Source organism: Morone saxatilis, unplaced genomic scaffold, assembly GCF_004916995.1.
Source record: "Morone saxatilis isolate NCDOM2014 unplaced genomic scaffold, NCSU_SB_2.0 Contig21, whole genome shotgun sequence".
In the NCBI taxonomy this organism is placed as follows: Eukaryota; Metazoa; Chordata; class Actinopteri; family Moronidae; genus Morone; species Morone saxatilis.
In genome coordinates this window covers 468,738-480,699 of record NW_023339774.1, presented here as the reverse complement: position 1 = coordinate 480,699, position 11,962 = coordinate 468,738, and the positions used below count along the sequence as shown (strand labels likewise).

Below are 11,962 nucleotides of genomic sequence, written 5' to 3'. Positions count from 1 at the left end.
TCATACACATTCACACACCAATTTAATTTAAACTATTTTCTTGTTTCCCTCTCCCAGATGTTCACCTGGAGCTGGAGAGCCGCCTGGCCAAATTCATGAAGACAGAAGAGGCCATCATCTATTCGTATGGCTTTGCAACCATTGCTAGTGCAATCCCTGCCTACTCCAAGAGAGGGGATATCATCTTTGTGTAAGTGCTGTCTCTGCTAACGTGCCTGGAGCAATATTAAACCAAGATTTCGTGATCTGACTTCAAAAACACCCTATACAATGATTGTCAGTCAGGCTGAGTTCCTCTAAGATTTTAGTTTTGTGTTATGTGTACAGGGATGAAGCAGCCTGCTTCTCAATCCAGAAGGGTCTTCAAGCGTCCCGCAGCTTCATCAAATACTTCAAACACAATGACATGGAGGATCTGGAGAGGCTGCTCAAAGAGCAGGAGCTGGAGGACCAGAAGGTTGGTACAGTATTGCCTAGTTTGAGACAGGAATTATTAGGGGTGGGCATCATAGTGTGCCCTGTGTTTTTATGCTTAGCCCAGAGTGTTTGAACTGCTTAAAAAAAGTATTTATTTTTTAAAATTATTATTTTTAATAAATTTAATAATTTTTTATGTCTTACTGTCTTTCTTGTCAAAGTATCAATGCTAACATACTTTGATTCTGTTACAGAATCCACGTAAGGCTCGAGTGACCCGGAAGTTCATTGTAGTGGAGGGGCTGTACATCAACACTGCAGACATCTGTCCTCTCCCTGAACTGGTAAACAGAAAGCAAATGGACCTCAAGGCAGATAATTATTCTCCACAATACACCTAAAATCTCTTTGATTCATAAACTGGATATGCTCATTATCTCTCAATAACTGCTGTCAAGGAGCCTCTGAAGTTCACCAGGCACATCCATAAAATCGTTATCATAAAACATGTCAACCACAAATGGTTTTACTCAGGTAAAAGAAAGCATTCATTGGTTGATTCAACTTCAGAATCATTTTTGAGACTGCAGTTCCTGTAGTTTAAAAAATACACACACAAAGGGTAGCCATACAGCATAACAGCAGTTTCAGTGGCTCTACTCAACTGCACACAGAGCAGACCGGCTATAGAAACAAACCATAGAGAGGCTGTGATTGGAACACCGAGGGAGTTCGACACCATGACTCCACTATATTTTTACATAGAGAATAGTTGTTTGCTGCTATATTAATGTTTTAAATCTCACCTCTAATTATCTATTTACCACCGTTGCTCCTGCTCTTGAGTGTGCACAATTACAAAGCAGCTGCAGATGTAAACAATCAGTGTGTGACAGCTTGACAGAGGTCTAACTGTCAGCCTTTCTACAGTGAGCATTAAAAACAAAAGATGTGCACATACCATAGATACCAGAGTGTCGATGCCTAACTGCTGCTGCATTACTCACAAACACGGAATATGTATCAAATATAGCATGATTACTGCCTAGATGTAAATGGACCTGTACTTGTATCGTGCCTTTCTAGTCACTCAAAGCGCTTTTACACTAACTCATTCATACACATTCACACATAGGGATCACATAGGGAGCAATTTGGGGTTCAGTATCTTGCTCAAGGATACTTTGACATGTGGCACCAGGAGCCGGGGATCGAACCAACAACCTTCCTGCTCCGTTACTTATTGCTTGTGTTTGTGTAACTTCCAGGTAAAGCTGAAGTACAAATACAAGGTACGGGTCTTCCTGGAGGAGAGCATGTCTTTCGGTGTGTTGGGAGAGCATGGCCGAGGAGTCACAGAACACTTTGGGGTCAATGTAAGTGCACTCAACTTTAAATAAACCTGATTGAGTATAACTGTTTTATTTATTGGGAGCTCCGCTATAGTCCTATCAGTAGGTGAGTAACTGCACTCAAATGAAGAATGATAAAACAATATATGTTAGCCTTGTCTTATACACTTGATCAGTCTCTCAAATCTGAAAACATTTTGGCCATATTGTGTGCATTGTGTATACGTGTCTTGTGTGTTTTAATAACATTTCTGCACCCTGCAGATAGATGACATTGACCTGATCAGTGCTAACATGGAGAACGCTGTGGCCTCCATTGGAGGTTTCTGCTGCGGACGCTCCTTTGTCATCGACCACCAGGTAAATACAATTAGAGTTTTATTGATACGTGTAAGTTTTGATTAAATCGGTACTTAAGTTAATGCACAGTATCACTGCTCCACATAAAGCTTACTTTCAGAGATTCTGTCTTCTGCTGTATTATCAGAAAGTGAGCAGACTGTTTTTTCTTGTCATAGCAGGACAAGCACAAGTGTAACTAATGACAACGTGAAAAGTTAGTTTGAAATTTTTGCAAATTTATTAAAAAATAAGAAGCCAAAAAATCACATGTATATAAGTATTCACAGCCTTTGCTCAATACTTTGTTGAAGCACCTTTGGCAGCAATTACAGCCTCAAGTCTCTACAAGCTTGGCACACCTGTTTTTGGGCAGTTTCTCCCATTCTTCTTTGCAGGACCTCTCAAGCTCTATCAGGTTGGATTGGGAGAGTTGGTGCACAGCCATTTTCAGGTCTCTCCAGAGATGCTCAATTGGGTTTAGGTCAGGGCTCTGGCTGGGCCAGTCAAGAATGGTCACAGAGTTGTTCCGAAGCCACTCCTTTGTTATTTTAGCTGTGTGCTTAGGGTCATTGTCTTGTTGGAAGGTGAACCTTCGGCCCAGTCTGAGGTCCTGAGCACTCTGGAGCAGGTTTTTATCAAGGATGTCTCTTTACATTACTTCCCTCGATTCTGACTAGTCTCTGAGTACCTGCTGCTGAAAAGCATCCCCACAGCATGATGCTGCCACCCAACCATGTTTCACTGTTGGGATTGTATTGGGCAGGTGATGAGCAGTGCCTGGTTTTCTCCACACATACCGCTTAGAATTAACGCCAAAAAGTTCAATCTTTGTCTCATCAGACCATAGAATTTTGTTTCTCATGGTCTGAGAGTCCTTCAGGTGCCTTTTGGCAAACTCCAGGTGGGCTGTCATGTGCCTTTTACTGAGGAGTGGCTTCTGTCTGGCCACTCTACCATACAGCCTGATTGGTGGAGTGCTGCAGAGATGGCTGTCCTTCTGGAAGGTTCTCCTATCTGCACAGAGCAACGCTGGAGCTCTGTGCTTCTTCCATTTACAGATGATGGAGGCCACTGTGCTCATTGGGGCCTTCAAAGTTACCCTGTACCCTTCCCCAGATCTGTACCTCGATACAATCCTGTCTCGGAGGTCTACAGACAATACCTTGGACTTTATGACTTGGTTTGTGCTCTGACATGCACTGTGAGCTGTAAGGTCTTATATAGACAGGTGTGATTTCCAAATCATGTCCAATCAACTGAATTTACCTAAGGTGGACTCCAATCAAGTTGTAGAAACATCTCAAGGATGGAGACAGGTGGAAACAGGATGCACATGAGCTCAATTTTGAGTGTCATGGCAAAGGCAGTGAATACTTATGTACATGTTATTTCTTAGTTTTTTATTTTTAATAAATTTGCAAAAATTTCAAAAACTTTTTTTCACATTGCCATTATGGGGCGTGTGTACGTTTTTAAGGAGAAAAAATTATTTAATTAATTTTGGAATGAGGCTGTAACATAACAATGTGGAAAAAGTGAAGCACTGGTAATACTTTCCGGATGCACTGTAGATGTAGATAAGCTAGCTAGTTTGCTAGAATTTTAACTTCCTTAAGCTGTCACTATATATGTTTCTTTTATCTTTTAACCAACTTCAAAATGTGGTTGTCTTTTCAACATAGATTAGCCTTGCATATAGCATATCTAAGTTCAGGAAAAGAGGAAGTTGATTCCAAAAGGGGACAGGGACCAGCAACCATAAGTACTAACCCTAATAACATGGACTGTGATTCAGTAAAGAGTAAAATCAGTCTCTCCTGTGTTTTGCAGCGTCTGTCGGGCCAGGGCTACTGTTTCTCTGCCTCCCTGCCTCCAATGCTGGCTGCTGCTGCCATCGAGGCCCTCAACATCATGGAGGAGGATCCTGGTAAAGACCTCAATTGCTTTCTCCTCTATGCACCTTTTATTTATCTTAACTGTAGAGGAGTCTTTATTTGCTGTTATCAGGAAAGGGGCTTTCCATTTCTAATTTATTTTAGTATGAAGCAGTTCTCCTTTCAGATCTGTTCCCTTTCATCCATCTAGCTTCATCTGTTTTGCAGATATTTTCACCGTCCTTAGGGAAAAGTGCAAACATGTTTACAAGGCCTTACAGGGGTAAGTTCAGCTTTTTCTTGCTTTGATTACAGTCTATCACAGTGGGTGGAATAAAGGCCTCTATTTATGTGTGAATGTATCTAAAAGTTAGTAATGATATTAAACACAGTCAGCAGTGAATCATCTGTACATCTGCAACTTTTGTGAGGAAATTGAAGCAAGCCCCCAGGAAAAGCGGCAAGCTTTGAAGCCAAGTTGAGTTAGTGGCCAAACTGTGTAATTAAAGCAAAGGTGTCCGTCACTTGATGCACACTGGCCCCAAAAGACTTTGCTGCTGTAAAACAGTGATAAATTATTTTTCAAGTTAGCGCCTTGGCCGGCAGACGTCTCTGATGTGCTTGCTGTATGGGCCACTATAGCCCGTAAAACACGTGCAGTATGCAAACATGCAGGTCATTTCTGTCTGTCTGGTTTTACAAAGGAAGGAAGTGGTGGCTGTTGGTAGAAAGTCATTAAGCTTACGGTACTTGCTTTTGCCAAACTGGGTACAGGATTTATGATTTACTAAGTACTAGAATAACGTAGTAAAGACACTAGAAGGATGTTTTCACATTCATTGCTGAAAGTGCGAAAGTGTCTCTGTGCTCATTGAAAATACGATTTTAAGGGGCGGAGCCAACAAGCAAAGCTGATGCAAAACTTAATACATGTCTGGAAGGGCTGTTTAAGGAGGTGTGCCTTTAGTCCAGCTGACCTAGTGGCTTTTCTGGCTTCAGTTTGGAAAGGCGAGCAGTGATCTCTTCCTAAGTAAAACTAAAAACATTTACTTGCAAAGGACGTAGTTGTGTCCTTTTCTCAGGGAATAACAATTTTTTTTCTGCTCTTTTGATACCCAAGACCAAATTGGAAAGATCCTCACAGTTTTTGTCTTACACAATTCAAAGAAACATGTGTATATAAAAAGCTGTATGTAGTGTACATGTAACTCTTATATTCTATTTTTCAATTTTATTTTTTATTTAATGTGTATTTTGTACACATTACCTGGAGCTGCTGTAGCAAGTAAATTTCCCAGTGTGGGATCAATAAAGTCTGTCTTATCTTAAAATGTCCTGTATTGTGTCAAACGGTTTCTCAGTTCCTCTTTACAACCACACTTCATTCACTCACTCACTTTTACTTTGTCTGATTGTCCATGTTACGACAGAACTCCAGGACTGAAGTTAGTGGGAGTACCGTTCGCCCCGGCTCTTCACTTACAAATGGAGAGAAGTTCGGGCTCCAGAGACTCTGACCTGCACCTGCTCCGCTCCGTGGTAGATTACGTAAGTCCTCTGTTTGTTTGTTTTTAATATTTACTGTGTTATGCCCAGAATTCTGTATTTGCTTTATATTTTTGCACCATAATTCAACATTCAGCTGTGGATCAAATGGTTACATATAATTGAGTGTTAGATAGTTATTTAGTGTCTCATAGTAGTTTCCATGTTTTTCGACCAGTGTTTGGAAAGACAGGTGGCTCTAACTCTCGCTCGTTACCTGGAAAAAGAAGAGCGTTTCCTCCCCCCACCCAGGTAAGGGACTTATCTTACAATTATAATTTAGGGCTGCATGATAACAGTAAAAACAAAATCATATTGAGATTATTTTTGACAGATATTGCGATATGATTCACGGTAAGTTGGAATGATCATGTTTTACATCACAATTATTAAATAGCAGCTATTAAAATCATGATGACGGGATTGATTGATGTTACCTTTATCAAACAAATTGCAGCTGGCCAATTTATATTAATTGTGCATCCCTAATCAAAATATATATAATTCTGTTGAGTCTCTCTAGTGCTTGATACTCACCTGTTGTTTGTATTGGACAAACAATCTGTGGACTGTGAAAACAATGTTTTGTTCCTATCTTAAGAGTGCTCTCGACCACAATGGGCCTCATGGAAAACCAAACATACTCGTACAAGCCCAGCATACTAGAAAGAAATACGGAAATGTTCTTGCATTAGGCAGTGTTCTCGTACCTCCAGAGAAGAGCAAAAATAAGAAAACATTGGTGAATCCAATGTTGGGTACAACAAACTAAGAACAAATCATGGATCTGAAGAAAAAATGAGAAATTTAGATCTTTCTAGAAGTCTTAGATTACATTCATAATCTTGTAAGGGTTTCTTAAAGTCCTAAATTTAACCTGTTCAAAGTCAAAAACGTCAGCTTTATTGTCAATTACTTCAGATGCACCAGACATATAATGTAATCGAGAGGACGTTTCTCACCTCACGCACATGAAACCGATAGCACCAGGCACAAGCAGGACATATTCCCTACAATACCTAAGAAAACGTAAACAGACCAAGACATTTACTAATGCTATAAAGATGAAAAAAAGATAGACATATAAAATATAAAAACAAACTAACAATAATGATCAGAATACGCAGTCATTATACAACTATCTTAATGGTGTGCAATAATACTTTTTTTAATAAAAAAAGAAAAGTGAAACAGTAAATAGAAACCTGCCGTATAAATGAGAAACATGAAAACAAAGATTTGCCTTATTAATTGCTTCAAATTTTATCATTATTAATTATTCATAATTATGTGGTAAGGCTGCTTTAGGTAACTTTTACAAAAATAACTTTTTGGCATATTTGCTTCCTCAGACTCCTCCTAGTGTTCCTAATGGCATTTGCAAGAATCTACCTGGCTGGAGAAATCTGATTTTTTTTTCACAGACTGTCTGTTTTATGTACTACTGTATAGGGAAAGTTTCAGCAAATATGCAAAAAAGTAATTTTTCTAAAACTTTAAAGCAGTGCTTGTACATTTTCAGTGAGATTGTGCCCTCTTGTGTCTGACTGCTCCACCTGTGTGTCCTCAGTATCAGGGTGGTAGTCACCATCGAACAGACGGAGGAGAACATCCAGAAGGCTGTGTCTTGTATCAAAGCGGCAGCTTCAGCTCTCCTTAAATGACGACATAGTATTTGTCCCTGCTGACACTAAGCAGACATAACTGGAGTCCACTCAGTGGACCGGGTAGGACATCACTGTGAGAGGAACACTCCCGACCAGATGCTCTCATCCATAGACTGTGAGCCCCTTGCACTGAATGTGTCAGAGGATCTATACTGATAAATATATCTCCTTGTCTTGATTTAGTTTGTCTTTTAATAATTATTTGATCTCATTCATCATGTGTCATAACTACTACATGTTGTATATTGTTCTGAATGGAAGTGTGGGCCTCCAGCAGGAGGACAGACTGTCATTCTGCTCTGAACCGTAACGGCCCCAGTCACTAATAGAGAACACCGACGGCAGTGAGAAGCAGACTTGAACTCCACAGACCAAATGACTTGTTGCTTTTTATGTACTGACCAAAGAGGAGACATTGTGCTCATTTTATTGTATTGTTAATGTGTCACCTGAACTGTACACAAGGGTTGTGATTTTATACACCATTAGTTGTTTTACACCTGGATTTTTTTTCACTTCTCTTTTGTTAGAGGTCATTGCATTTCTGACCACTTTGCTTCTGTGAACTGTAAATATATCTGATTTAAATTAAGTTATGTGTGTGTGTGTGTTTTTTTTTTTTTTGTATGAAATGATGTGTGATGTGTATCTGTTTTGGGTTAAGATGATTTGACAAGTGTTTAGGCAGATTTCTCAAAATAAACATTTAATAATGTGGGGTGGCTTTAAGCATTTCAAAGCAAAACATCTGAACTTTTTATGACTTCTGCCATTTGTTTTAAGAATGTTGTGTTTTGTATCGTAGGCTGCCCGGTCCGGGGTGTACGGGCTGAACCCAGAGAGCCCCGGCCCATTTTAATGTCTGGTTGTGTGCTTTAAGTTGGCCACTGTATGTAAGCCTATTCCTTACAATAATTAGTCACACTGTAAATTCCATCAGAACAAATCACTGTGGAGAAAAACATTCTTACAAAAAAGTTCATCAAAGGTTCATATGATTTGCTTTGACACTCTGAGGCCTACCCGACAGAGCAGTGTGTGTATGTCACGGTCCACTCCTATGAACCGTACGAAGTGTTTATCTTGTGAAATCTGCCTTTTGTTTTCTCGAGATAAATGAACCCATTATCATGAAAAAAACAGCTTTATTGTGCCGAGATAATGAAATGATGAACTTGTGACCTCGATAAAGACATTTAACAAAAGGTTTGAATCCATGACCGTTTCGGGCTTACATAGGAATCTTTCAGTGCACACGTGAATGGAAAGGTATACATGTACAAAGGTATGTGAATGGCTGTATTTATATAGTGCTTTCATCAAAAGCTTTACAATTCACCTCTCATCCATCCTCTTAGACACAGCGAGCCAGCTACTGTATGCTGACCATCAATGTCTTGCCCAAGGACACTTTGACAGGAGGAGCTGGGGATTGAACCATCGATCCTGTGATTAGGGTGTGCCCCTTTACCTGCTGAGCCTCCAACACCTGTGCTCCTTGCCTCAGGCCAAAGTAGATCCAGCATTTAAACTGTATCGCTGTAATTAAAGTTACATAAAAGGGCAGTTGATAACAATATTTATCTGATAGTTTATTAATTTTGCACAATCGTGATAAAATACATTAAAACATTTAGTTCATCATTAAGTTAACGAGTTAGCGAGTACTTGGATTTGGGGTATTAGAGGGGGAAAATTACATTTCCACAAAAGGCACAAACTGTAATACAATAATACATTAAGTGGAGACACTGAAGATGAATGGGGTAAAGATTTAACAGATCACCATGAAACTTCCCTTATTGATTAAGACAAAATTGCCTTGATGTAAGTACACAAGTTTTCTGAAATGTTATGCTTAAATATGCAAATATTTGAGCTGTGGCTCAGAGGCAGAGCGGGTCGTCCCCCAATCAGAAGGTTGTTGGTTGGATCCCCGGCTCCTCCTGCCACGATGATCGAAGTATCCTTGACAAGATACTGAACCACAAAATATGCTTCCGATTGATAGCAGAAATGATGTATGAAATGAGTTAGATTTCTGTTCGATAGGACTTTTGCCATCATGAGTGAATGTGTGTAGACAAAAGGGTGAATATGTGGCACGTAGTGTAAAAGCACTATTGAGTGGTCGGAAGGACTAGAAAGCGTATAACAAGTACAGGCATCATTTACCAAATAATGCATTATCTCATTAAAAATTTGATCTCCCGACCAAAAATCTTGGAAACAGGTTAAAACTTCATTTTGTTTAAACATTAGATTCAAATGTTTTTTACAGAGGGAATGTTTGATATCTCCTTTTATCACTCCATAAATCAGAAGATACAGTCAACAGCCATAAAAAAATCTAATTTCTCATTGTTTTTAGGAAATAAATGTGATATAAATCAGGCTGTGAATGATATATGAAGAAATCCCTCTGTAAAAGCCTCCTGAATAGGAATAAAACTAGAAGGTTTGGTGTATGTAAGTGCTACTGAAATGGAGATTTCGGGTTCTGAGTGTGAGAAAAAACTAATTCTGAAAAAACAGCCTTTAAAGATACATTTTGCAAGACACTACAGGACAAGACACTTTATAGATATCACAATGAAACTTCCCCAGTTGATCTTCATTTTTGACTTCAAACCTCTCCTGAACATTGTATAATTTATTCATTGTTTAATTCTGTTGTCTTTATATATATCAACTGATTGTGCAAATAAATAGACAAAACTAATTCAGATTTGTTTTTACTTTAAAGCTGCAGTAGGTAAGTATATATGTTTGTCATTTTTACTGAAACTTTCACTATACCACAACCTGTGAAATGAGACTTAACAATCAACTATCTTCAAGGCACCAACACAAAGCACTTTTCTATCTTTTTCAGTTCTGATTGGTTGTTTTTGTTCAGGCCCAGTGGATTCTTGGAAACGCCATTAGGAGCACCAGGAGGAGCCAGAGGAACCCAACGTGAGTAAATATGACAGAAAGTTATTTTTGTAAAGATTACCTACTGCTGCTTTAATGCATAATTAGAAAGCTTTTATAAGGGATGAATAAGACAAGTCTTTGTTTGAATGTGTTTCATTTATAGTGCAGGTTTGAACAGGTTAATGAACCTTTGAACCTTTATAAGACCATTAAGAATGCAATGTATATGTATATAGAATGTATAATGGTTCATGTTGAGCTTGAAGGTTTGTTCTTGACCTTAGAAACATCTGTCTTACACAAACTTATAGTGAGACTGTTCAGCTACCTCCGTCCTGTCTCTAGATGGGGCCCTCTACAAAAACGTAACCGTACTCCTGCACGTGCGTGTAAGTATGCGCGTGCGTCCGCCTCACTTTTCCGAGCTCGCTCCCTTTCAGCGCGAGAACAGAAGCCACAGCTCTGGAGGACCCGCGCAGCTCTCGAAGTCTCTACCGGACTGCACACGGGATGAACGCGGCTCTGTTTTCCTCTCCGAACCCGCATCCGTCCCGCACCTTCAGGTCCGAGTCCTCCTAGACCTGGACAGAGCGCGTTCTCTCCGGAACCCGCTGCTAGAGACGGAAAACAAGAAGAAGAAGAAGAAGAGAAGATCCAGCAGCAGACCTGAAACTGGATGAAACTATCTTGACTTTTATTTTTGATATTTTGCTGCCGTTCTCGCCATGGCCCCCCTCCTCGCCATGGCCCCCCTCCTCAGCTCTCTGCTCTGGATGCTTTTCTTGCTTCCCAATGTGAGATGCGACGGTAAGTCCCTTTCATGCTGCTACAACTCCAGACTGATGCGCTGCTCCTGAAGCTCAGTCAACAAGCGGAGAACTGATATATGATAAAGTTCAGTTCTGCATCACGTTCCTTCACTTTCCTGTGTGGAACAGAGCTGTTTGCATTCCTGGGCTTTCTTCATGCGTTGAGCTGATCTTACACAATAGATGGAGCTTCCTCTCTCTCTCTCTGCAGTTCAAGTAAAGTAAAGTTCACAGAGTTGTGTAACATCCATTGTCCTGCTCAGAGATTTTCACATCCCTTCTGCAGAAAAGCCTCATTTTGACTAACACATCCCTGAGTGTTTACTTTAAAATGCTTCTCTTACTAAGTGTTTATTTATTATTATTATTATTTGCCCCTTAAAAGTGCATATTTTACCTCCATGATGAAGTTTTTGATGGTTTTGAGGGGAGTCGGGGGTGGGGTGGTTGGGGGTGCTCGTGGGGGGCCGGGGGGCGGTCTCTGAGGACCACCTTAAAGTCTTCCTTATTCAGCTTGGTTGAGTTGACATGGTGTCCCTTGCAGCACCTGTCTTGATAAAAAAGCTGCTGCCTGTGTCGAGGTGCTCAAAGGCCATTGTGTCTTGTCATGTTAACTTGGAGATGCACCTAGCTCTCCGGAGCCTTCGATCCTAGCGCCGTTGTCAGTCGATGTCATTCATATTACTCTCTCCCGACCCCACCCTGCCCTGGGGGGCTGGGCGCCTGCGCCCGTCGCCTGCCGACGCGGTGCTCGTGGCAGCCGCCGCGCAATTATGGTATGAAATAAAAGGGGGCATTTTGGAGGTGCGGGCGCAGGCCTAAATGGGGGGGTATTACGCCCCTCTCCCCTCCTCCTTTCCCTTCTTGCCCTCTGCAAGCCAGTCATTTCTTCTGTTATGACCTCAGCAAGGACTGGAAGACAGCCAGCCAGTGACATTGCTTTATATCATTCAAGTCAAAAGGCAGCTCTGGTCTTCGCTTACAGGTTTATGTTTGATATTTATATACACTCATACAAAAAAGAATTATCTCTCTCT

At 40.5% G+C, this 11,962-nt stretch overlaps 2 protein-coding genes across 2 annotated transcripts in view; both read left to right on the top strand.

Annotated features, from left to right (window-relative positions):
• sptlc1 (serine palmitoyltransferase, long chain base subunit 1) overlaps positions 1 to 7,789 on the top strand; it is an 11,535-nt gene extending 3,746 nt beyond the window's left edge. The window contains exons 6-15 of the mRNA XM_035667564.1: positions 58 to 190; positions 328 to 457; positions 672 to 761; positions 1,686 to 1,793; positions 2,034 to 2,129; positions 3,942 to 4,038; positions 4,214 to 4,268; positions 5,416 to 5,533; positions 5,709 to 5,782; positions 7,101 to 7,789. Of these exons, the coding sequence (XP_035523457.1) occupies positions 58 to 190; positions 328 to 457; positions 672 to 761; positions 1,686 to 1,793; positions 2,034 to 2,129; positions 3,942 to 4,038; positions 4,214 to 4,268; positions 5,416 to 5,533; positions 5,709 to 5,782; positions 7,101 to 7,194 (995 nt within the window). The 3' untranslated portion in view covers positions 7,195 to 7,789. The remainder of the gene's footprint in view (positions 1 to 57; positions 191 to 327; positions 458 to 671; positions 762 to 1,685; positions 1,794 to 2,033; positions 2,130 to 3,941; positions 4,039 to 4,213; positions 4,269 to 5,415; positions 5,534 to 5,708; positions 5,783 to 7,100) is intronic.
• A 2,792-nt stretch (positions 7,790 to 10,581) lies between these two features.
• ror2 (receptor tyrosine kinase-like orphan receptor 2) overlaps positions 10,582 to 11,962 on the top strand; it is a 45,405-nt gene continuing 44,024 nt past the window's right edge. Inside the window, exon 1 of the mRNA XM_035667562.1 lies at positions 10,582 to 10,923. Coding sequence (XP_035523455.1) covers positions 10,842 to 10,923 — 82 coding nt within the window. The 5' untranslated portion in view covers positions 10,582 to 10,841. The remainder of the gene's footprint in view (positions 10,924 to 11,962) is intronic.